At 46.4% G+C, this 24,886-nt stretch overlaps 2 protein-coding genes across 2 annotated transcripts in view; one reads left to right on the plus strand and one right to left on the minus strand.

The window, feature by feature from the left end:
• LOC139421752 (NLR family CARD domain-containing protein 3-like) overlaps positions 1-24,886 on the plus strand; it is a 1,082,035-nt gene that overhangs the window by 419,926 nt on the left and 637,223 nt on the right. The window lies entirely within an intron of this gene.
• The window catches only part of LOC139421713 (rho GDP-dissociation inhibitor 2-like), a 57,711-nt gene that overhangs the window by 6,945 nt on the left and 25,880 nt on the right, over positions 1-24,886 (minus strand). The window contains exons 2-4 of the mRNA XM_071172827.1: positions 18,351-18,524; positions 17,117-17,200; positions 6,778-6,854 (exon numbers count right to left, since the gene is read on the minus strand). Of these exons, the coding sequence (XP_071028928.1) occupies positions 6,778-6,854; positions 17,117-17,200; positions 18,351-18,519 (330 nt within the window). The 5' untranslated portion in view covers positions 18,520-18,524. The remainder of the gene's footprint in view (positions 1-6,777; positions 6,855-17,116; positions 17,201-18,350; positions 18,525-24,886) is intronic.

Below are 24,886 nucleotides of genomic sequence, written 5' to 3' on the forward strand. Positions count from 1 at the left end.
GTAAATAAAGGTGTTCTCAACTAGCCTACCTGGTTAAATAAAGGTGTTCTCTACTAGCCTACCTGGTTAAATAAAGGTGTTCTCAACTAGCCTACCTGGTTAAATAAAGGTGTTCTCAACTAGCCTACCTGGTTAAATAAAGGTGTTCTCTACTAGCCTACCTGGTTAAATAAAGGTGTTCTCAACTAGCCTACCTGGTTAAATAAAGGTGTTCTCAACTGGCCTACCTGGTTAAATAAAGGTGTTCTCAACTAGCCTACCTGGTTAAATAAAGGTGTTCTCTACTAGCCTACCTGGGTAAATAAAGGTGTTCTCAACTAGCCTACCTGGTTAAATAAAGGTGTTCTCTACTAGCCTACCTGGGTAAATAAAGGTGTTCTCAACTAGCCTACCTGGTTAAATAAAGGTGTTCTCTACTAGCCTACCTGGTTAAATAAAGGTGTTCTCTACTAGCCTACCTGGTTAAATAAAGGTGTTCTCAACTAGCCTACCTGGTTAAATAAAGGTGTTCTCAACTGGCCTACCTGGTTAAATAAAGGTGTTCTCAACTAGCCTACCTGGTTAAATAAAGGTGTTCTCTACTAGCCTACCTGGGTAAATAAAGGTGTTCTCAACTAGCCTACCTGGTTAAATAAAGGTGTTCTCACCTGGCCTACCTGGTTAAATAAAGGTGTTCTCAACTAGCCTACCTGGTTAAATAAAGGTGTTCTCAACTAGCCTACCTGGTTAAATAAAGGTGTTCTCTACTAGCCTACCTGGTTAAATAAAGGTGTTCTCAACTAGCCTACCTGGTTAAATAAAGGTGTTCTCAACTAGCCTACCTGGTTAAATAAAGGTGTTCTCAACTAGCCTACCTGGTTAAATAAAGGTGTTCTCTACTAGCCTACCTGGTTAAATAAAGGTGTTCTCTACTAGCCTACCTGGTTAAATAAAGGTGTTCTCTACTAGCCTACCTGGTTAAATAAAGGTGTTCTCAACTAGCCTACCTGGTTAAATAAAGGTGTTCTCTACTAGCCTACCTGGTTAAATAAAGGTGTTCTCAACTGGCCTACCTGGTTAAATAAAGGTGTTCTCAACTGGCCTACCTGGTTAAATAAAGGTGTTCTCAACTAGCCCACCTGGTTAAATAAAGGTGTTCTCAACTAGCCTACCTGGTTAAATAAAGGTGTTCTCAACTAGCCTACCTGGTTAAATAAAGGTGTTCTCAACTGGCCTACCTGGTTAAATAAAGGTGTTCTCAACTAGCCTACCTGGTTAAATAAAGGTGTTCTCAACTAGCCTACCTGGTTAAATAAAGGTGTTCTCAACTAGCCTACCTGGTTAAATAAAGGTGTTCTCAACTAGCCTACCTGGTTAAATAAAGGTGTTCTCAACTAGCCTACCTGGTTAAATAAAGGTGTTCTCTACTAGCCTACCTGGTTAAATAAAGGTGTTCTCAACTAGCCTACCTGGTTAAATAAAGGTGTTCTCAACTAGCCTACCTGGTTAAATAAAGGTGTTCTCAACTAGCCTACCTGGTTAAATAAAGGTGTTCTCAACTAGCCTACCTGGTTAAATAAAGGTGTTCTCAACTGGCCTACCTGGTTAAATAAAGGTGTTCTCAACTAGCCTACCTGGTTAAATAAAGGTGTTCTCAACTAGCCTACCTGGTTAAATAAAGGTGTTCTCAACTAGCCTACCTGGTTAAATAAAGGTGTTCTCAACTAGCCTACCTGGTTAAAGAAAGGTGAAATAAAAATAAATAAAAAAGAGAAGAGAAGAGAGCAGAACATAACAGAACCAAACAGAGCAGAGAAGAACAGAACCAAACAGAGCAGAGAAGAACATAACAGAACCAAACAGAGCAGAGAAGAACATAACCAAACAGAGCAGAGAAGAACAGAACCAAACAGAGCAGAGAAGAACATAACAGAACCAAACAGAGCAGAGAAGAACATAACCAAACAGAGCAGAGAAGAACAGAACCAAACAGAGCAGAGAAGAACAGAACCAAACAGAGCAGAGAAGAACATAACAGAACCAAACAGAGCAGAGAAGAACATAACCAAACAGAGCAGAGAAGAACATAACAGAACCAAACAGAGCAGAGAAGAACAGAACCAAACAGAGCAGAGAAGAACAGAACCAAACAGAGCAGAGAAGAACATAACAGAACCAAACAGAGCAGAGAAGAACAGAACCAAACAGAGCAGAGAAGAACAGAACCAAACAGAGCAGAGAAGAACATAACAGAACCAAACAGAGCAGAGAAGAACAGAACCAAACAGAGCAGAGAAGAACAGAACCAAACAGAGCAGAGAAGAACATAACAGAACCAAACAGAGCAGAGAAGAACATAACCAAACAGAGCAGAGAAGAACATAACAGAACCAAACAGAGCAGAGAAGAACAGAACCAAACAGAGCAGAGAAGAACAGAACCAAACAGAGCAGAGAAGAACATAACAGAACCAAACAGAGCAGAGAAGAACATAACCAAACAGAGCAGAGAAGAACATAACAGAACCAAACAGAGCAGAGAAGAACATAACCAAACAGAGCAGAGAAGAACAGAACCAAACAGAGCAGAGAAGAACAGAACCAAACAGAGCAGAACAGAACCAAACAGAGCAGAGAAGAACAGAACCAAACAGAGCAGAACAGAACCAAACAGAGCAGAACAGAACCAAACAGAGCAGAGAAGAACAGAACCAAACAGAGCAGAGAAGAACATAACCAAACAGAGCAGAGAAGAACAGAACCAAACAGAGCAGAACAGAACCAAACAGAGCAGAACAGAACCAAACAGAGCAGAGAAGAACAGAACCAAACAGAGCAGAGAAGAACATAACAGAACCAAACAGAGCAGAGAAGAACATAACCAAACAGAGCAGAGAAGAACATAACAGAACCAAACAGAGCAGAGAAGAACATAACCAAACAGAGCAGAGAAGAACATAACAGAACCAAACAGAGCAGAGAAGAACAGAACCAAACAGAGCAGAGAAGAACAGAACCAAACAGAGCAGAGAAGAACATAACAGAACCAAACAGAGCAGAGAAGAACAGAACCAAACAGAGCAGAGAAGAACAGAACCAAACAGAGCAGAGAAGAACATAACAGAACCAAACAGAGCAGAGAAGAACATAACCAAACAGAGCAGAGAAGAACATAACAGAACCAAACAGAGCAGAGAAGAACAGAACCAAACAGAGCAGAGAAGAACAGAACCAAACAGAGCAGAGAAGAACATAACAGAACCAAACAGAGCAGAGAAGAACATAACCAAACAGAGCAGAGAAGAACATAACAGAACCAAACAGAGCAGAGAAGAACATAACCAAACAGAGCAGAGAAGAACAGAACCAAACAGAGCAGAGAAGAACAGAACCAAACAGAGCAGAACAGAACCAAACAGAGCAGAGAAGAACAGAACCAAACAGAGCAGAACAGAACCAAACAGAGCAGAACAGAACCAAACAGAGCAGAGAAGAACAGAACCAAACAGAGCAGAGAAGAACATAACCAAACAGAGCAGAGAAGAACAGAACCAAACAGAGCAGAACAGAACCAAACAGAGCAGAACAGAACCAAACAGAGCAGAGAAGAACAGAACCAAACAGAGCAGAGAAGAACATAACAGAACCAAACAGAGCAGAGAAGAACATAACCAAACAGAGCAGAGAAGAACATAACAGAACCAAACAGAGCAGAGAAGAACATAACCAAACAGAGCAGAGAAGAACATAACAGAACCAAACAGAGCAGAGAAGAACAGAACCAAACAGAGCAGAGAAGAACAGAACCAAACAGAGCAGAGAAGAACATAACAGAACCAAACAGAGCAGAGAAGAACAGAACCAAACAGAGCAGAGAAGAACAGAACCAAACAGAGCAGAGAAGAACATAACAGAACCAAACAGAGCAGAGAAGAACATAACCAAACAGAGCAGAGAAGAACATAACAGAACCAAACAGAGCAGAGAAGAACAGAACCAAACAGAGCAGAGAAGAACAGAACCAAACAGAGCAGAGAAGAACATAACAGAACCAAACAGAGCAGAGAAGAACATAACCAAACAGAGCAGAGAAGAACATAACAGAACCAAACAGAGCAGAGAAGAACATAACCAAACAGAGCAGAGAAGAACAGAACCAAACAGAGCAGAGAAGAACAGAACCAAACAGAGCAGAACAGAACCAAACAGAGCAGAGAAGAACAGAACCAAACAGAGCAGAACAGAACCAAACAGAGCAGAACAGAACCAAACAGAGCAGAGAAGAACAGAACCAAACAGAGCAGAGAAGAACATAACCAAACAGAGCAGAGAAGAACAGAACCAAACAGAGCAGAACAGAACCAAACAGAGCAGAACAGAACCAAACAGAGCAGAGAAGAACAGAACCAAACAGAGCAGAGAAGAACATAACAGAACCAAACAGAGCAGAGAAGAACATAACCAAACAGAGCAGAGAAGAACATAACAGAACCAAACAGAGCAGAGAAGAACATAACCAAACAGAGCAGAGAAGAACAGAACCAAACAGAGCAGAGAAGAACAGAACCAAACAGAGCAGAACAGAACCAAACAGAGCAGAGAAGAACAGAACCAAACAGAGCAGAACAGAACCAAACAGAGCAGAGAAGAACAGAACCAAACAGAGCAGAGAAGAACATAACAGAACCAAACAGAGCAGAGAAGAACATAACCAAACAGAGCAGAGAAGAACAGAACCAAACAGAGCAGAGAAGAACATAACAGAACCAAACAGAGCAGAGAAGAACATAACCAAACAGAGCAGAGAAGAACAGAACCAAACAGAGCAGAGAAGAACAGAACCAAACAGAGCAGAGAAGAACATAACAGAACCAAACAGAGCAGAGAAGAACATAACCAAACAGAGCAGAGAAGAACATAACAGAACCAAACAGAGCAGAGAAGAACAGAACCAAACAGAGCAGAGAAGAACAGAACCAAACAGAGCAGAGAAGAACATAACAGAACCAAACAGAGCAGAGAAGAACAGAACCAAACAGAGCAGAGAAGAACAGAACCAAACAGAGCAGAGAAGAACATAACAGAACCAAACAGAGCAGAGAAGAACATAACCAAACAGAGCAGAGAAGAACATAACAGAACCAAACAGAGCAGAGAAGAACAGAACCAAACAGAGCAGAGAAGAACAGAACCAAACAGAGCAGAGAAGAACATAACAGAACCAAACAGAGCAGAGAAGAACATAACCAAACAGAGCAGAGAAGAACATAACAGAACCAAACAGAGCAGAGAAGAACATAACCAAACAGAGCAGAGAAGAACAGAACCAAACAGAGCAGAGAAGAACAGAACCAAACAGAGCAGAACAGAACCAAACAGAGCAGAGAAGAACAGAACCAAACAGAGCAGAACAGAACCAAACAGAGCAGAACAGAACCAAACAGAGCAGAGAAGAACAGAACCAAACAGAGCAGAGAAGAACATAACCAAACAGAGCAGAGAAGAACAGAACCAAACAGAGCAGAACAGAACCAAACAGAGCAGAACAGAACCAAACAGAGCAGAGAAGAACAGAACCAAACAGAGCAGAGAAGAACATAACAGAACCAAACAGAGCAGAGAAGAACATAACCAAACAGAGCAGAGAAGAACATAACAGAACCAAACAGAGCAGAGAAGAACATAACCAAACAGAGCAGAGAAGAACAGAACCAAACAGAGCAGAGAAGAACAGAACCAAACAGAGCAGAACAGAACCAAACAGAGCAGAGAAGAACAGAACCAAACAGAGCAGAACAGAACCAAACAGAGCAGAACAGAACCAAACAGAGCAGAGAAGAACAGAACCAAACAGAGCAGAGAAGAACATAACCAAACAGAGCAGAGAAGAACAGAACCAAACAGAGCAGAACAGAACCAAACAGAGCAGAACAGAACCAAACAGAGCAGAACAGAACCAAACAGAGCAGAGAAGAACAGAACCAAACAGAGCAGAGAAGAACAGAACCAAACAGAGCAGAGAAGAACAGAACCAAACAGAGCAGAGTAGAACATAACAGAACCAAACAGAGCAGAGAAGAACATAACCAAACAGAGCAGAGAAGAACATAACAGAACCAAACAGAGCAGAGAAGAACAGAACCAAACAGAGCAGAACAGAACCAAACAGAGCAGAACAGAACCAAACAGAGCAGAGAAGAACAGAACCAAACAGAGCAGAGAAGAACATAACCAAACAGAGCAGAGAAGAACAGAACCAAACAGAGCAGAACAGAACCAAACAGAGCAGAGAAGAACAGAACCAAACAGAGCAGAGAAGAACAGAACCAAACAGAGCAGAACAGAACCAAACAGAGCAGAACAGAAAGGTGAAGAGGAGATTGATCCCTGATCTGTTTCACCAGTCTTGTGCTTATCTCCCCCCCCCCACCAGGTGTCTCCTATTTCCCTCCATTATCCCCAGTGTATTTATACCTGGTTTTCTGGTTGTCTGTTGCCAGTTCGTCTTGTTTTGTCAGGTCTTACCAGCGTGTTTCCTGTTTCTCCTGTTCCAGTTCTAGTTTTCTAGTCTTCCCGGTTCCAACCTTTCTGCCTGTCCTGGCCCTGAGCCTGCCTGCCGTTCTGGCCCTGAGCCTGCCTGCCGTTCTGTCCCTGATTGACTCTGTCTTGGACTTACGAACCTCTGCCTGCCCTCGACCTGCCCTTTAAACTGTGCTATAATAAATATTCTGAGACCCGAACCATCCGACTCCTGTATCTGCATCTAGGTCAAATGCTGAGTCGTGACAGATGTTCTTACCTTGAAGTGTATCTTCACTCTGTAGTCCACTCCTTCCTTCATGGTGAAACTCTTCTTCTTCAGAGCCTCCGGGTCACCTGCAGGTCAACACCATGACAACGTGAGGTCAACAGATGAGGTTATCACTTCAATATTCAAACACAACAACCAAACTGCGGATGATATCCATATGTTCTCTGTGTCTGGTCTCTGACTGTTCTCTGTGTCTGGTCTCTGACTGTTCTCTGTGTCTGGTCTCTGACTGTTCTCTGTGTCTCTGACTGTTCTCTGTGTCTCTGACTGTTCTCTGTGTCTCTGACTGTTCTCTGTGTCTGGTCTCTGACTGTTCTCTGTGACTGGTCTCTGACTGTTCTCTGTGTCTCTGACTGTTCTCTGTGTCTGGTCTCTGACTGTTCTCTGTGTCTGACTGTTCTCAGTGTCTGGTCTCTGACTGTTCTCTGTGTCTGGTCTCTGACTGCTCTCTGTGTCTGGTCTCTGACTGTTCTCTGTGTCTCTGACTGTTCTCTGTGTCTGGTCTCTGACTGTTCTCTGTGTCTGACTGTTCTCAGTGTCTGGTCTCTGACTGTTCTCTGTGTCTGGTCTCTGACTGCTCTCTGTGTCTGGTCTCTGACTGTTCTCTGTGTCTGACTGTTCTCTGTGTCTGGTCTCTGACTGTTCTCTGTGTCTGGTCTCTGACTGTTCTCTGTGTCTCTGACTGTTCTCTGTGTCTGGTCTCTGACTGTTCTCTGTGTCTGGTCTCTGACTGTTCTCTGTGTCTGGTCTCTGACTGTTCTCTGTGTCTCTGACTGTTCCCTGTGTCTCTGACTGTTCTCTGTGTCTCTGACTGTTCTCTGTGTCTGGTCTCTGACTGTTCTCTGTGTCTGGTCTCTGACTGTTCTCTGTGTCTCTGACTGTTCTCTGTGTCTGGTCTCTGACTGTTCTCTGTGTCTGACTGTTCTCAGTGTCTGGTCTCTGACTGTTCTCTGTGTCTGGTCTCTGACTGCTCTCTGTGTCTGGTCTCTGACTGTTCTCTGTGTCTGGTCTCTGACTGTTCTCTGTGTCTGGTCTCTGACTGTTCTCTGTGTCTGACTGTTCTCAGTGTCTGGTCTCTGACTGTTCTCTGTGTCTGGTCTCTGACTGCTCTCTGTGTCTGGTCTCTGACTGTTCTCTGTGTCTGACTGTTCTCTGTGTCTGGTCTCTGACTGTTCTCTGTGTCTGGTCTCTGACTGTTCTCTGTGTCTGGTCTCTGACTGTTCTCTGTGTCTGGTCTCTGACTGTTCTCTGTGTCTCTGACTGTTCTCTGTGTCTGGTCTCTGACTGTTCTCTGTGTCTGGTCTCTGACTGTTCTCTGTGTCTGGTCTCTGACTGTTCTCTGTGTCTGGTCTCTGACTGTTCTCTGTATCTGACTGTTCTCTGTATCTGGTCTCTGACTGTTCTCTGTGTCTCTGACTGTTCTCTGTGCCTGGTCTCTGATTGTTCTCTGTGCCTGGTCTCTGACTGTTCTCTGTGCCTGGTCTCTGACTGTTCTCTGTGTCTGGTCTCTGACTGTTCTCTGTGTCTGGTCTCTGACTGTTCTCTGTGTCTGGTCTCTGACTGTTCTCTGTGTCTGGTCTCTGACTGTTCTCTGTGTCTCTGACTGTTCTCTGTGTCTCTGACTGTTCTCTGTGTCTCTGACTGTTCCCTGTGCCTGGTCTCTGACTGTTCTCTGTGCCTGGTCTCTGACTGTTCTCTGTGTCTGGGGTTTATAGATTAAATATAAGTCCCAAATGGCACACTATTCCCTATATAGTGCACTACTTTAGACCAGGGCCCTATGGTACCCTATTCCCTACATAGTGCACTACTTTAGACCAGGGCCCAATGGCAACCTATTCCCTACATAGTGCACTACTTTTCACCAGGGCCAAATGGCACCCTATTCCCTACATAGTGCACTACATTTGACCAGAACCCACTCTAGAACCCTCTGATCACAGATAATGGGTGTTTAATACATTTAAACTCTACACTTTACCCTGCTGTAAAAGCCTTATCATGGAGGGATACACGGGAGGAGGGGGATGAAGAGGAGGAGGAGGAGGACAGGGGAAGGAGGAAGAAGAGGAGGAGGAGGACAGGGGAAGGGGGAAGAAGAGGAGAGATACATGGAGAGAGATGTAGAGAACAGAGGGAAGAAGGAGGCAGTAGAGATAAAAGGAGAGAGATGTAGAGAACAGAGGGAAGAAGGAGGCAGTAGAGATAAAAGGAGAGAGATGTAGAGAACAGAGGGAAGAAGGAGGCAGTAGAGATAAAAGGAGAAGGATATAGAGAACAGACGGAAGGAGAGGATAGATACATGGAGAGAGATGTAGAGAACAGACGGAAGGAGAGGATAGATACATGGAGAGAGATGTAGAGAACAGACGGAAGGAGAGGATAGATACATGGAGAGAGATGTAGAGAACAGACGGAAGGAGAGGATAGATACATGCAGAGAGATGTAGAGAACAGACGGAAGGAGAGGATAGATACATGGAGAGAGATGTAGAGAACAGAGGAACGGAGGAAGCAGTAGAGATAAAAGGGAAAGGACAGCACTGATGTGTTGTGGTGGACACACACACACACACACACACACACACACACACACACACACACACACACACACACACACACACACACACACCTGCCCTCTCCCTCCCTAGACCTAGTTCAACAGTAACTCCTGGTATTACCAGTTAACATCAAAGTCACATCAGACAACCATTACACTCTCTCCCTTCCTCCCTCTCTGAAGACAGGATCAGACATTGGTTCCCTGGAGAGTGTTTCTCCCTCTCGCTCACCCTCCCTCTCGCTCAGCCTCCTTCTCTCCCTCTCTCCCTCCCTCCCTCTTTCCCTCTCTCCCTCTTTCCCTCTCTCCCAGACAGAGAGAACCAGCACATCACACGCGGGTATATCAGGCATCTATTTTCCCTCTCTGTCTCTCTCTCTCTCTCTCACCCTGTTTCTCTCAACCTCCCTCCCTCTCTCTCACCCTCTCTGTCTCTCTCTCTCACCCTCTCTCTCTCTCTCACCCTCCCTCTCCATCCCTACCCCTTAGTTTCCCTCTCTCTCTCCCAACCTCCCTCTCTCTCCATCCCTACCCCTTAGTTTCCCTCTCTCTGTCTCTCCCACCCTCTCTGTCTCTCTCACCCTCCCTCTCCATCCCTACCCCTTAGTTTCCCTCTCTCTCTCTCTCTCTCTCTCACCCTCTCTGTCTCTCTCACCCTCTCTGTCTCTCTCACCCTCCCTCTCCATCCCTACCCCTTAGTTTCCCTCTCTCTCATTTCCATCAGAAAATCCTTTGACACTATATAGAATAGGTTGTAGAGAGAATGGAGGAGGGAACAGCGTAGAGGAGGGAGGGAGGTAGCTCCACCCCCTCTCTCTACTAGTAAAGATGAAGGAGGAGCATGGTGGTAGCTCCACCCCCCTCTGTCTACTAGTAAAGATGAAGGAGGAGCATGGTGGTAGCTCCACCCCCCTCTGTCTACTAGTAAAGATGAAGGAGGAGCATGATGGTAGCTCCACCCCCTCTCTCTACTAGTAAAGATGAAGGAGGAGCATGGTGGTAGCTCCACCCCCTCTCTCTACTAGTAAAGATGGAGGAGAATGGTGGTAGCTCCACCCCCTCTCTCTACTAGTAATGAGGAGCATGGTGGTAGCTCCACCCCCTCTCTCTACTAGTAAAGATGAAGGAGGAGCATGGTGGTAGCTCCACCCCCCTCTCTCTACTAGTAAAGATGAAGGAGGAGCATGGTGGTAGCTCCACCCCCCTCTGTCTACTAGTAAAGATGAAGGAGGAGCATGGTGGTAGCTCCACCCCCTTCTGTCTACTAGTAAAGATGAAGGAGGAGCATGGTGGTAGCTCCACCCCCCTCTCTCTACTAGTAAAGATGAAGGAGGAGCATGGTGGTAGCTCCACCCCCCTCTCTCTACTAGTAATGAGGAGCATGGTGGTAGCTCCACCCCCCCTCTCTCTACTAGTAATGAGGAGCATGGTGGTAGCTCCACCCCCCCTCTCTCTACTAGTAATGAGGAGCATGGTGGTAGCTCCACCCCCCCTCTCTCTACTTGTAATGAGGAGCATGGTGGTAGCTCCACCCCCTCTCTCTACTTGTAAAGATTAAGGAGGAGCATGATGGTAGCTCCACCCCCTCTCTCTACTTGTAAAGATGAAGGAGGAGCATGGTGGTAGCTCCGTCGTGTGTGCGAGCGGTTTGCTGATGTTAACATCCCTGTTTATTATCTATTGTCACACCCTGATCTGTTTCACCTGTCTTGTAATTGTCTCCACCCCCCTCCAGGTGTCGCCTATCTTCCCCATTATCCCCGGTGTATTTATACCTGTGTTCTCTGTTTTTCTGTTGCCATTTCGTCTTGTTTGACCACTCTGCCTGCCCCTGAGCCTGCCTGTCGTCCTGTACCTTACCCTGAGCCTGCCTGCCGTCCTGTACCTTACCCTGAGCCTGCCTGCCATCCTGTACCTTACCCTGCCTGCCATCCTGTACCTTACCCTGAGCCTGCCTGCCAACCTGTACCTTACCCTGAGCCTGCCTGCCGTCCTGTACCTTACCCTGAGCCTGCCGTCCTGTACCTGACCCTGCCTGCCGTCCTGTACCTTACCCTGAGCCTGCCTGCCGTCCTGTACCTTACCCTGAGCCTGCCTGCCGTCCAGTACCTGACCCTGCCTGCCATCCTGTACCTTACCCTGAGCCTGCCGTCCTGTACCTTACCCTGAGTCTGCCATCCTGTACCTTACCCTGAGCCTGCCTGCCGTCCTGTACCATGAACCTGAGCCTGCCGTCCTGTACCTTACCCTGAGCCTGCCATCCTGTACCTGACCCTGAGCCTGCCGTCCTGTACCTTACCCTGAGCCTGCCTGCCGTCGTGTACCTTACCCTGAGCCTGCCGTCCTGTACCGTACCCTGAGTCTGCCGTCCTGTACCTGACCCTGAGCCTGCCTGCCGTCCTGTACCTTACCCTGAGCCTGCTGTCCTGTACTTTACCCTGAGTCTGCCATCCTGTACCTTACCCTGAGCCTGCCTGCCGTCCTGTACCATGAACCTGAGCCTGCCGTCCTGTACCTTACCCTGAGCCTGCCATCCTGTACCTTACCCTGAGCCTGCCGTCCTGTACCTGACCCTGAGCCTGCCTGCCGTCCTGTACCTTACCCTGAGCCTGCCGTCCTGTACCTTACCCTGAGTCTGCCATCCTGTACCTTACCCTGAGCCTGCCTGCCGTCCTGTACCATGAACCTGAGCCTGCCGTCCTGTACCTTACCCTGAGCCTGCCTGCCGTCGTGTACCTTACCCTGAGCCTGCCTGCCGTCGTGTACCTTACCCTGAGCCTGCCGTCCTGTACCGTACCCTGAGTCTGCCGTCCTGTACCTGACCCTGAGCCTGCCTGCCGTCCTGTACCTTACCCTGAGCCTGCTGTCCTGTACTTTACCCTGAGTCTGCCATCCTGTACCTTACCCTGAGCCTGCCTGCCGTCCTGTACCATGAACCTGAGCCTGCCGTCCTGTACCTTACCCTGAGCCTGCCATCCTGTACCTGACCCTGAGCCTGCCGTCCTGTACCTGACCCTGAGCCTGCCTGCCGTCCTGTACCTTACCCTGAGCCTGCCTTCCTGTACCTTACCCTGAGTCTGCCATCCTGTACCTTACCCTGAGCCTGCCTGCCGTCCTGTACCATGAACCTGAGCCTGCCGTCCTGTACCTTACCCTGAGCCTGCCTGCCGTCGTGTACCTTACCCTGAGCCTGCCTGCCGTCGTGTACCTTACCCTGAGCCTGCCGTCCTGTACCTTACCCTGAGTCTGCCGTCCTGTACCTGACCCTGAGCCTGCCTGCCGTCCTGTACCTGACCCTGAGCCTGCCGTCCTGTACCTTACCCTGAGCATGCCTGCCGTCCTGTACCTTTGCCCCTGTTGCTGTAATAAATATTGTTACTTCGACACGGTCTGCATCTGGGTCTTACCTTGATTCCTGATATATATAGTATTGTTATTTTATTGTGTTATTTTTAATTATATTAGTTTTGTTATTGTATTTTTTTATTAATTATTTTACGAAATATTTTGTTACTTAAGGCCTACACCTGTTGTAATCGACACGTGACAAATAAAATTTAACTTGAAGCAAGCACACAATTCTTCAGGAAAGTTACATTTATTTTAAAAGCATGGGAAACAGTTAATAACAGTTCATTATTTGAAGTTCCGTACATTTTTTCAAACCCTCTTTCACTCAGAAATGTATTCCAGTGTCTGCCTGCATTCCAGCTGAACATCTTCTGTGTAGGCTAGCTGCTTAGTCTACTGTAACTACTGACGTTACAAGCGTGATTCAGAAATTAAGGAGAGATTTTTAATTAGAGAAGAATTAGGATTAACTTGTTCAATGCTAATTATGAATACTATCGTTGTCACATTACACATTGTCTTGTTTTTTTAAACTACAAAAACGTGTTTTAATTCAAATGTTGGTGCCGCTCTGCTCACAAGCTTGTTAGCTAGCTCTGGTCTCGCTCTCAAACTCTAGGCGGCATTACGTACTGTATAATGTAATGATGTCATGATGAAGGGCTAGCTCTGGTCCAACGTTAGTTAAGCCAACTCTATGAAGTATCTACATGGCATCATCGGTCTCTCTATGCTACTGTGCTAGCTTATACATGTTGTAGGGAACAGTCACAGACGCTGCTCTCTCGGTCTCTCTCTCTCTGCCTCTAGCTCTGTGTACCTCTCTCTCTCTCTGCCTCTATCTCTGTGTACCTCTCTCTCTCTCTGCATCTCTCTCTCTCTCTGCCTCTATCTCTGTGTACCTCTCTCTGTTTCTCTCTCTCTCTCGGATGGTTCTATCACCTAGCAACCAGGTGACCTTTCCCATTTGTCTCAGTCTCAGTTTGTTTGTATGTGTGTGTGTGTGTGTGTGTGTGTGTGTGTGTGTGTGTGTGTGTGTTGGTTGTCCTTTGTGAAATAGAAGATAGTGGTGTATACTTAGATATCGTCTCATTCAAGGGAAGCCCCTCCACACCCACCCACACACCCACCCGTACAATCACCCACCCACCCTTACAATACCCACCCACCCACCCTTACAATCACCCACCCACCCACCCTTACAATCACCCACCCACCCTTACAATCACCCACCCACCCACCCTTACAAATCACCCACCCACCCTTACAAATCACCCACCCACCCAACCTTACAATCACCCACCCACACAACCTTACAATCACCCACCCACACAATCACCCACCCACACTAGTCGTCCACATGAGAACACACACACAAACACTATCAAACACACACACACACACCAGACACATCATACACCAGACACCACACACACCAGACACACACCACACACCAGACACATCATACACCAGACACCACACACACCAGACACCACACACACCAGACACACACCACACATCATACACCAGACACCACACACAGATGGATGGTCCTCCACAGTTCCCTGCTTTGTGGGAGGATGACATCATCATGGCTCTGCAGGATGGGGCGTTAAACCTACATTATCATGCTGAGCTGTCCCCTGACACACACACACACACACACACACACACACACACACACACACACACACACACAAAGAGACAGGGAGACAGATACACACACAGTCCCCTAGAACAGGATCCAGCGCCTGGTCTTCTTCTCCATCCCAGAATAACAATGGAGCAAAACCATACATAGCCTCATCCCACTGCACTGAATTCATTCATATTGGAGCCTCATCCCACTACACTGAATTCATTCATATTGGAGCCTCATCCGACTACACTGAATTCATTCATATTGGAGCCTCATCCCATTACACTGAATTCATTCATATTGGAGCCCCATCCGACTACACTGAATTCATTCATATTGGAGCCTCATCCCACCACTGAATTCATTCATATTGGAGCCTCATCCCACTACACTGAATTCATTCATATTGGAGCCTCATCCCACCACTGAATTCATTCATATTGGAACCTCATCCCATTACACTGAATTCATTCATATTGGAGCCTCATCCCACTACACTGAATTCACTCATATTGGAGCCTCATCCCATTACACTGAATTCATTCATATTGGAGCCTCATCCCACTACACAGGAGAGGGATGGAGGATGGTGACATAGTGAGGGCAGGAGAAGGATGGAGGATGGTGAGATAGTGAGGGCAGGAGAGGGATGGAGGATGGTGACATAGTGAGGGCAGGAGAGGGATGGAGGATGGTGACATAGTGAGGGCAGGAGAGGGATGGAGGATGGTGAGATAGTGAGGGCAGGAGAGGGATGGAGGATGGTGAGATAGTGAGGGCAGGAGAGGGATGGAGGATGGTGAGATAGTGAGGGCAGGAGAGGGATGGATGATGGTGAGATAGTGAGGGCAGGAGAGGGATGGAGGATGGTGACATAGTGAGGGCAGGAGAGGGATGGAGGATGGTGACATAGTGAGGGCAGGAGAGGGATGGAGGATGGTGAGATAGTGAGGGCAGGAGAGGGATGGAGGATGGTGAGATAGTGAGGGCAGGAGAGGGATGGTGACATAGTGAGGGCAGGAGAGGGATGGAGGATGGTGAGGGCAGGAGAGGGATGGAGGATGGTGACATAGTGAGGGCAGGAGAGGGATGGAGGATGGTGAGATAGTGAGGGCAGGAGAGGGATGGAGAGATAGTGAGGGCAGGAGAGGGATGGAGGATGGTGACATAGTGAGGGCAGGAGAGGGATGGAGGATGGTGAGATAGTGAGGGCAGGAGAGGGATGGAGAGATAGTGAGGGCAGGAGAAGGATGGAGGATGGTGAGATAGTGAGGGCAGGAGAGGGATGGAGGATGGTGAGATAGTGAGGGCAGGAGAGGGATGGAGGATGGTGACATAGTGAGGGCAGGAGAGGGATGGAGGATGGTGACATAGTGAGGGCAGGAGAGGGATGGATGATGGTGAGATAGTGAGGGCAGGAGAGGGATGGAGGATGGTGAGATAGTGAGGGCAGGAGAGGGATGGAGGATGGTGAGATAGTGAGGGCAGGAGAGGGATGGAGAGATAGTGAGGGCAGGAGAGGGATGGAGAGATAGTGAGGGCAGGAGAAGGATGGAGGATGGTGAGATAGTGAGGGCAGGAGAGGGATGGAGGATGGTGACATAGTGAGGGCAGGAGAGGGATGGAGGATGGTGAGATAGTGAGGGCAGGAGAGGGATGGAGGATGGTGACATAGTGAGGGCAGGAGAGGGATGGAGGATGGTGAGATAGTGAGGGCAGGAGAGGGATGGAGGATGGTGAGATAGTGAGGGCAGGAGAGGGATGGAGGATGGTGAGGGCAGGAGAGGGATGGAGGATGGTGACATAGTGAGGGCAGGAGAGGGATGGAGGATGGTGAGATAGTGAGGGCAGGAGAAAGATGGAGGATGGTGAGATAGTGAGGGCAGGAGAGGGATGGAGGATGGTGAGATAGTGAGGGCAGGAGAGGGATGGAGGATGGTGAGATAGTGAGGGCAGGAGAGGGATGGAGAGATAGTGAGGGCAGGAGAAGGATGGAGGATGGTGAGATAGTGAGGGCAGGAGAGGGATGGAGGATGGTGACATAGTGAGGGCAGGAGACGGATGGAGGATGGTGACATAGTGAGGGCAGGAGAGGGATGGAGGATGGTGACATAGTGAGGGCAGGAGACGGATGGAGGATGGTGAGATAGTGAGTGCAGGAGAGGGATGGAGGATGGTGATATATTGAGGGCAGGAGAGGGATGGAGGATGGTGACATAGTGAGGGCAGGAGAGGGATGGAGGATGGTGAGATAGTGAGGGCAGGAGAGGGATGGAGGATGGTGAGATAGTGAGGGCAGGAGAGGGATGGAGGATGGTGAGATAGTGAGGGCAGGAGAAGGATGGAGGATGGTGAGATAGTGAGGGCAGAAGAGGGATAGAGAGATAGTGGTGAGATATGATAGAGAAAAGGATGGATAGGGATAAAGGAGTGGTATTTACCTGAGAGGTCCATGGTGATGGGACCAGGGATAAAGGAGTGGTATTTACCTGAGAGGTCCATGGTGATGGGACCAGGGATAAAGGAGTGGTATTTACCTGAGAGGTCCATGGTGATAGGACCAGGGATAAAGGAGTGGTATTTACCTGAGAGGTCCATGGTGATGGGACCAGGGATAAAGGAGTGGTATTTACCTGAGAGGTCCATGGTGATGGGACCAGGGATAAAGGAGTGGTATTTACCCGAGAGGTCCATGGTGATGGGACCAGGGATAAAGGAGTGGTATTTACCTGAGAGGTCCATGGTGATGGGACCAGGGATAAAGGAGTGGTATTTACCTGAGAGGTCCATGGTGATGGGACCAGGTGCTTGGTCACACATCAGGGTCAGTCTGGTGACCTGGACATTGGGAATGGTCAGGTCTGAAAAAACACACACAGAGATGGTTCAGAGAGGGTGTGTGTGTGTGTGTGTGTGTGTGTGTGTGTGTGTGTGTGTGTGTGTGTGTGTGTGTGTGTGTGTGTGTGTTCTTGTTGATAATATTGAGTTATAGCTATTATTAAAGCAGCAGTAACACCAGATACCAGAATGAATCAACTAGATACCAGGATGAATCAACTAGATACCAGGATGAATCAACTAGATACCAGGATGTATCAACTAGATACCAGGATGAATCAACTAGATACCAGGATGATACTGTGGTCTCTGATGCAGGGTCCAGTACCAACATTACTGTGGTCTCTGATGCAGGGCCCAGTACCAACATTACTGTGGTCTCTGATGCAGGGCCCAGTACCAACATTACTGTGGTCTCTGATGCAGGGCCCAGTACCAACATTACTGTGGTCTCTGATGCAGGGCCCAGTACCAACATTACTGTGGTCTTTGATGCAGGGCCCAGTACCAACATTACTGTGGTCTCTGATGCAGGGCCCAGTACCAACATTACTGTGGTCTCTTACTGTGGCCAGTGTCTCTTACACAGTAACACACTGGCCACAGTAAGACACTGACCACAGTAACACACTGACCACAGTAACACACTGACCACAGTAACACAGTAACACACTGACCACAGTAACACACTAACCACAGTAACATACACTGACCACAGTAACACACACTGACCACAGTAACACACACTGACCACAGTAACACACACTGACCACAGTAACACAGTAACACACACTGACCACAGTAACACACTGACCACAGTAACACACTGACCACAGTAACACACTGACCACAGTAACACAGTAACACACTGACCACAGTAACACACTGACCACAGTAACACACTGACCACAGTAACACACTGACCACAGTAACACACTGACCACAGTAACACACACTGACCACAGTAACACACACTGACCACAGTAACACACACTGACCACAGTAACACACACTGACCACAGTAACACAGTAACACACTGACCACAGTAACACACTGACCACAGTAACACACTGACCACAGTAACACACTGACCACAGTAACACACTGACCATAGTAACACACTGCCCACAGTAATACACAGTAACACACACTGACCACAGTAACACACTGACCTGCCACCACTGGTCCAGCTCCTAGTAGAGTCTGTTTGTATTTCCTGAGACTCTCATCATCCTTGTCTAGTTCCTGTATCTCCTGCAGGCTCTTCTGGGCTGGTGGAGTGTAGTTCAGGTCTGTCTCGTCGTCCTCCTCTCCCACAGGCTTCTCCTCCTTATCCGCCATCAAACCTGCATGGGAACACAGGGTATCAACACAATCAGAGACCCTGCATCTCTCTCTCTCTCACTCTCTCTCTGTCTTTCTCTCTCTGTCCATCTCTCTCTCTCGCTCTCTCACTCTCTGTCCATCTCTCTCTCTCTCTCTCTCTCTCTCTCTTTCTCTCTCTAGGATCTTCATTTGATCTCCCTGTTGTTGCTACAGATGTAGGAGCTTCATTTGATCACCCTGTTGCTGCTATAGGTTACAGATGTAGGATCTTCATTTAATCTCCCTGTTGTTGCTACAGATGAAGGATCTTCATTTGATCTCCCTGTTGTTGCTACAGGTGTAGGATCTTCATTTTATCTACCTGTTGTTGCTACAGGTTACAGGTGTAGGATCTTCATTTGATCTCCCTGTTGTTGCTACAGATGTAGGATCTTCATTTGATCTCACTGTTGTTGCTATAGGTTACATATGTAGGATCTACATTTGATCTCCCTGTTGTTACTATAGGTTACAGATGTAGGATCTTCATTTGATCTCCCTGTTGTTGCTATAGGTTACAGGTGTAGGATCTTCATTTGATCTCCCTGTTGTTATTACAGGTTACAGATGTAGGACCTTCATTTGATCTCCCTGTTGTTATTACAGGTTACAGATGTAGGATCTTAATTTGATCACCCTGTTGTTACTACAGGTTACAGATGTAGGATCTTCATTTGATCACCCTGTTGTTATTACAGGTTACAGATGTAGGATCTTCATTTGATCTCCCTATTGTTGCTACAGGTTACAGATGTAGGATCTTCATTTGATCTCCCTGTTGTTACTACAGATGTAGGATCTTCATTTGATCACCCTGTTGTTATTACAGGTTACAGATGTAGGATCTTCATTTGATCTCCCTGTTGTTGCTACAGATGTAGGATCTTCATTTGATCTCCCTGTTGCTGCTACAGATGAAGGATCTTCATTTGATCTCCCTGTTGTTGCTACAGGTGTAGGATCTTCATTTTATCTACCTGTTGTTGCTACAGGTTACAGGTGTAGGATCTTCATTTGATCTCCCTGTTGTTGCTATAGGTTACAGATATAGGATCTTCATTTGATCTCCCTGTTGTTGCTACAGGTTACAGATGTAGGATCTTCATTTGATCTCCCTGTTGTTACTATAGGTTACAGATGTAGGATCTTAATTTGATCTCTCTGTTGTTGCTACAGGTTACAGATGTAGGATCTTCATTTGATCTCCCTGTTGTTATTACAGGTTACAGATGTAGGATCTTAATTTGATCTCCCTGTTGTTGCTACAGGTTACAGATGTAGGATCTTCATTTGATCTCCCTGTTGTTGCTACAGATGTAGGATCTTCATTTGATCTCCCTGTGGTTGCTACAGGTTACAGATGTGGGATCTTCATTTGATCTCCCTGTTGTTGCTACAGATGTAGGATCTTCATTTGATCTCCCTGTTGTTGCTACAGGTTACAGGTGTAGGATCTTAATTTGATCACCCTGTTGTTACTACAGGTTACAGATGTAGGATCTTCATTTGATCACCCTGTTGTTACTACAGGTTACAGATGTAGGATCTTCATTTGATCACCCTGTTGTTACTACAGGTTACAGATGTAGGATCTTCATTTGATCACCCTGTTGTTACTACAGGTTACAGATGTAGGATCTTCATTTGATCACCCTGTTGTTACTACAGGTTACAGATGTAGGATCTTCATTTGATCACCCTGTTGTTACTACAGGTTACAGATGTAGGATCTTCATTTGATCTCCCTGTTGTTGCTACAGATGTAGGATCTTCATTTGATCTCCCTGTTGTTATTACAGGTTACAGATGTAGGATCTTAATTTGATCTCCCTGTTGTTGCTACAGGTTACAGATGTAGGATCTTCATTTGATCTCCCTGTTGTTGCTACAGATGTAGGATCTTCATTTGATCTCCCTGTTGTTACTACAGGTTACAGATGTAGGATCTTAATTTGATCTCCCTGTTGTTGCTACAGGTTACAGGTGTAGGATCTTCATTTGATCACCCTGTTGTTACTACAGGTTACAGATGTAGGATCTTCATTTGATCACCCTGTTGTTACTACAGGTTACAGATGTAGGATCTTCATTTGAACACCCTGTTGTTACGACAGGTTACAGATGTAGGATCTTCATTTGATCACCCTGTTGTTACTACAGGTTACAGATGTAGGATCTTCATTTGATCTCCCTGTTGTTGCTACAGATGTAGGATCTTCATTTGATCACCCTGTTGTTACTACAGGTTACTTACAGTGAACAGAGTACTGTAAGGGGTTATCATGTTTAACAGCTTGTGGTGGGATACAGAGTTGTTTGTATGGTTAATTATCTAGAACAGAGCAGCTCTGAAAACACACACGTGCACGCACACAGACAAACACACACACACACACACACACACACACACACTACAGGATGACATAATGCCTTCCACCTGTCTAGATGGGGTCAACTCCCCGTGGAGGATAGATGTGTGTGTGTGTGTGTTCTCTCCCGAGTGTCTGTTATTTACAGCGTCTCCATGACAACCAGGGTCGAAGAAGCTGCCTTTCTTTCTCGCTCAGTCTCCATGGCAACCACTTAAAAAATAATTAAATAACATGACATCACCATACTGATAATGTCCATACCATGAAGATAAACAATGACTATATTACCTCTATGAATCACCCGGTATCTGATTTCAATGGTTTCCCTTGAGGAAGTATCCACTAACATACCTTAAGGGAACATTTCGGCATTTCGTGTATGATCAGTGAGAAAGTCCATATTGCAAATGTACGGTCCCTTACTAGACGTCCGAAATCGTTTGTAAAATTCGCGGTCGGCGTCGGGCCGTGCGGTAGGGCCAGACCTACCGGGAAGTCATCAAATGAACTTTGTCGGACATTCGGTTTCCGTTTTATAAAATAAACAAGTTTTTGAGCGTTTTTCCGCTATCCCGGAATTTCCCACAAGAGGGCATACGGAATCATATGGCAATTTGGCAAAACATCACGAATCACGACGGGGCCTTATCTCGAAAACGGAAAATATTTCGAAGCCGAAACTCGGTGAGCGTAGGTTTGGCATAATGGGCAGTTGGCCCCGAACAAGATGGCGTCTAGGCCTCGACGGTTTTTGAGTTATGGCCGTTTTTCTGGGATTAAAGGTCCTAAATGGAAATAGAGAAATTATTTTTCCACTTCAGGTCAAAGTCAAGGAGCCTCCGGTGTCAATAAAAAAAGAACCAGCCATTTATCTATCGTCATTTAAGAGAAACGGAACAATGACAACTTGGCAATGGTCACAAATAGGCGTTTTTTTTTTCAACGGTTACAGATCCAGTTGCAGGGTGTTCATACGAATCTTTTTAAAGTGTGCTGCGGAGCTCTGCGAGATTTCTGTGATTTTCTATGATTTTCTGAAATAACACACACATACTAAACCCTCCGTAAATAACTCAGTTGTTAACGTAAAGACTTAAAACTCAGGATTCTGTAACAGCATACCCCAATGAGGATATGTGGTGATTTATAGCTTCCTGTGCCAACCGGAAGTGCCATAATTGGTGTCTCAGGGGCTGTTTCAAAGGGTTAAAAAAGTCTGATCTGTCCAAAACTTCATATATGTGATTAGGCAACCCCCATGAACTGTAAATCAGTCATTTTTCCCCAAAAAATTCAAAGGAAAAAAAAATCACACTAAAACACAACTTGAATGGAGGGACGTATTGGGGTGCGTAGAGACAGACAGTGGCTGCAATAGTTAGCTTTGTTGGAGCTAAAGAAGAACCGTCGGACCTAGAGTTCCGAAACTTTAGAAACCTGTTCTAGACCTCCGGTTGATGGTGCGTGGTGAGTTACGTGGCTCTAGACGGTTCTCGGACCGAGAAACAGCCTCGTACATTTGCAATACCTTCAATTCATTTTGACCATTACGAAAATGACCACGTTTAGAAAAGTCTCAGAGACGCAAGGCTAGGTGCATTGAAACCGGCTCGGCCCATAGAGACGGACCCCGACGTGCCTGTCCGATAGCTCGTTCAAGGACCCCGTAGCAAGGCATGGAAAAAAGTGGATTTTCAGCACCAATTAGGGTTTTTCTCGGACACCAAATGACCTATCGAGCCGAAACTCGGGATTCGGGGTCGCCTCACATAGGACTTCACATAATGTCCGAACTGGACCCGCAGCTAGAACGTAACTATGTGTTTTACCTTTTTATTATGTTTTAAACTAAAGGCGCTGTGAATTATGGGACTGCTCTGACATATGTGATAGTTGGCTTCTAAATGAGTAGTAAAAAGTGGGTTTGGTGTCATAATGACATCTAATTGACTGATGGACACTGACTTGCTAGTTGACTTTTGTGCATTTGCAATATGTTTAAACGGAGAGGGACCATCACCAAAATGGCATTCTGAAATCAACATAAAAAATGGCATCACCATAGTCTCCAGACTGTGCTGAGTTCAACGAGCTATCCCGCTTGACCGTAGCTCGCTCGGTCTAAGCGCAACGACCATTAGAAAAGTAGGCCCAAAATGAAGCCTGCCCCACAATGTCATTTGCTTTTGAGTGACAGTGAGAGAACCGTTAGGGTGAGAAGAAAAATTCCACCACATGAATGTTCCTAAGGTCCTCCCGATCTGTACAAGCCTAACCTTGACCGTGTGGCATTAACCCTTAAGAGTAAAACAGTGTTTTTTGATCTCACAGATTACAGTGTCATCTCTCCCCATAGGAATACATTGCCTGCACCCCTAATTTCAACCTGAAGTCTATATGGGTTATGAATGCCGTATGAACCTGTCTTCGGTACCAGTCCATCAGGCCACTATGAGGTCTACCTGTGTTGATTCTGAGCTTCCTGGACCAACCGGAAGTGGTTAAAATGCCCCTAAAAGTGTTTACCCATACCCTGCCTGCAGTTTGACAGACATAGTGCATTCAACCCTGTGTAAATCAGTCAGTTCTTAACGTAAGGACTTAAAACTCAGGATTCTGTAACAGCATACCCCAATGGGGATATGTGTTGATTTATAGCTTCCTGTGCCAACCGGAAGTGCCATAACTGGTGTCTCAGGGGCTGTTTCGAGGGGTTAAAAAAGTCTGATCTTTCCAAAACTTCATATGTGTGATTAGGCAACCCCCATGAACTGTAAATCAGTCATTTTTCCCAAAAAAAATCAAAGGAAAAAAAAATCACACTAAAACACACCTTGGATGGAGGGACGTATTGGGGTGCGTAGAGACAGACAGTGGCTGCAATAGTTAGCTTTGTTGGAGCTAAAAAAGAACCGTCAGACCTAGAGTTCCGAAACTGTAGAAACCTGTTCTAGACCTCCGGTTGATGGTGCGTGGTGAGTTACGTGGCTCTAGACGGTTCTCGGACCGAGAAACAGCCTCGTACATTTGCAATACCTTCAATTAATTTTGACCATTACGAAAATGACGACGTTTAGAAAAGTCTCAGAGACGCAAGGCTAGGTGCATTGAAACCGGCTCGGCCCATAGAGACGGACCCCGACGTGCCTGTCCGATAGCTCGTTCAAGGACCCCGTAGCAAGGCATGGAAAAAAGTGGATTTTCAGCACCAATTAGGGTTTTTCTCGGACACCAAATGACCTATCGAGCCGAAACTCGGGATTCGGGGTCGCCTCACATAGGCCTTCACATAATGTCCGAACTGGACCCGCAGCTAGAACGTAACTATGTGTTTTACCTTTTTATTATGTTTTAAACCGAAGGCGCTGTGAATTATGGGACTGCTCTGACATATGTGATATTTGGCTACTAAATGAGTAGGAAAAAGTGGGTTTGGTGTCAATTGATATCCATTTGGTGTCATAATGACATCTAATTGACTGATGGACACTGACTTGCTAGTTGACTTTTGTACATTTGCAATATGTTTAAACGGAGAGGGACCATCACCAAAATGGCATTCTGAAATCAACACAAAAAATGGCATCACCATAGTCTCCAGACTGTGCCGAGTTCAAGGAGACGCCCCGCTTGACCGTAGCTCGTTCTGAGTGCAGCAAACTTGAAAAAAAGAAGGCCCAAAATGAAGCCTGCACCACAATGTCATTTGATTTTGGGTGGCAGTGAGAGAACCGTTAGGGTGAGAAGCACAATTCCACCACATGAATGTTCCTAAGGTCCTCCCGATCTGAACAAGCCTAACCTTGACCGTGTGGCATTAACCCTTCACAGTAAAACAGTGTTTTTTGATCTCACAGATTACAGTGACATCTCTTCCCATAGGAATACATAGCCTGCACCACAAAATTCAACCTGAAGCCTATATGGGTTATGAATGCCGTATGAACCTGTCTTCGGTACCAGTCCATCAG

Source organism: Oncorhynchus clarkii, chromosome 12, assembly GCF_045791955.1.
Source record: "Oncorhynchus clarkii lewisi isolate Uvic-CL-2024 chromosome 12, UVic_Ocla_1.0, whole genome shotgun sequence".
NCBI lineage: Eukaryota > Metazoa > Chordata > Actinopteri > Salmoniformes > Salmonidae > Oncorhynchus > Oncorhynchus clarkii.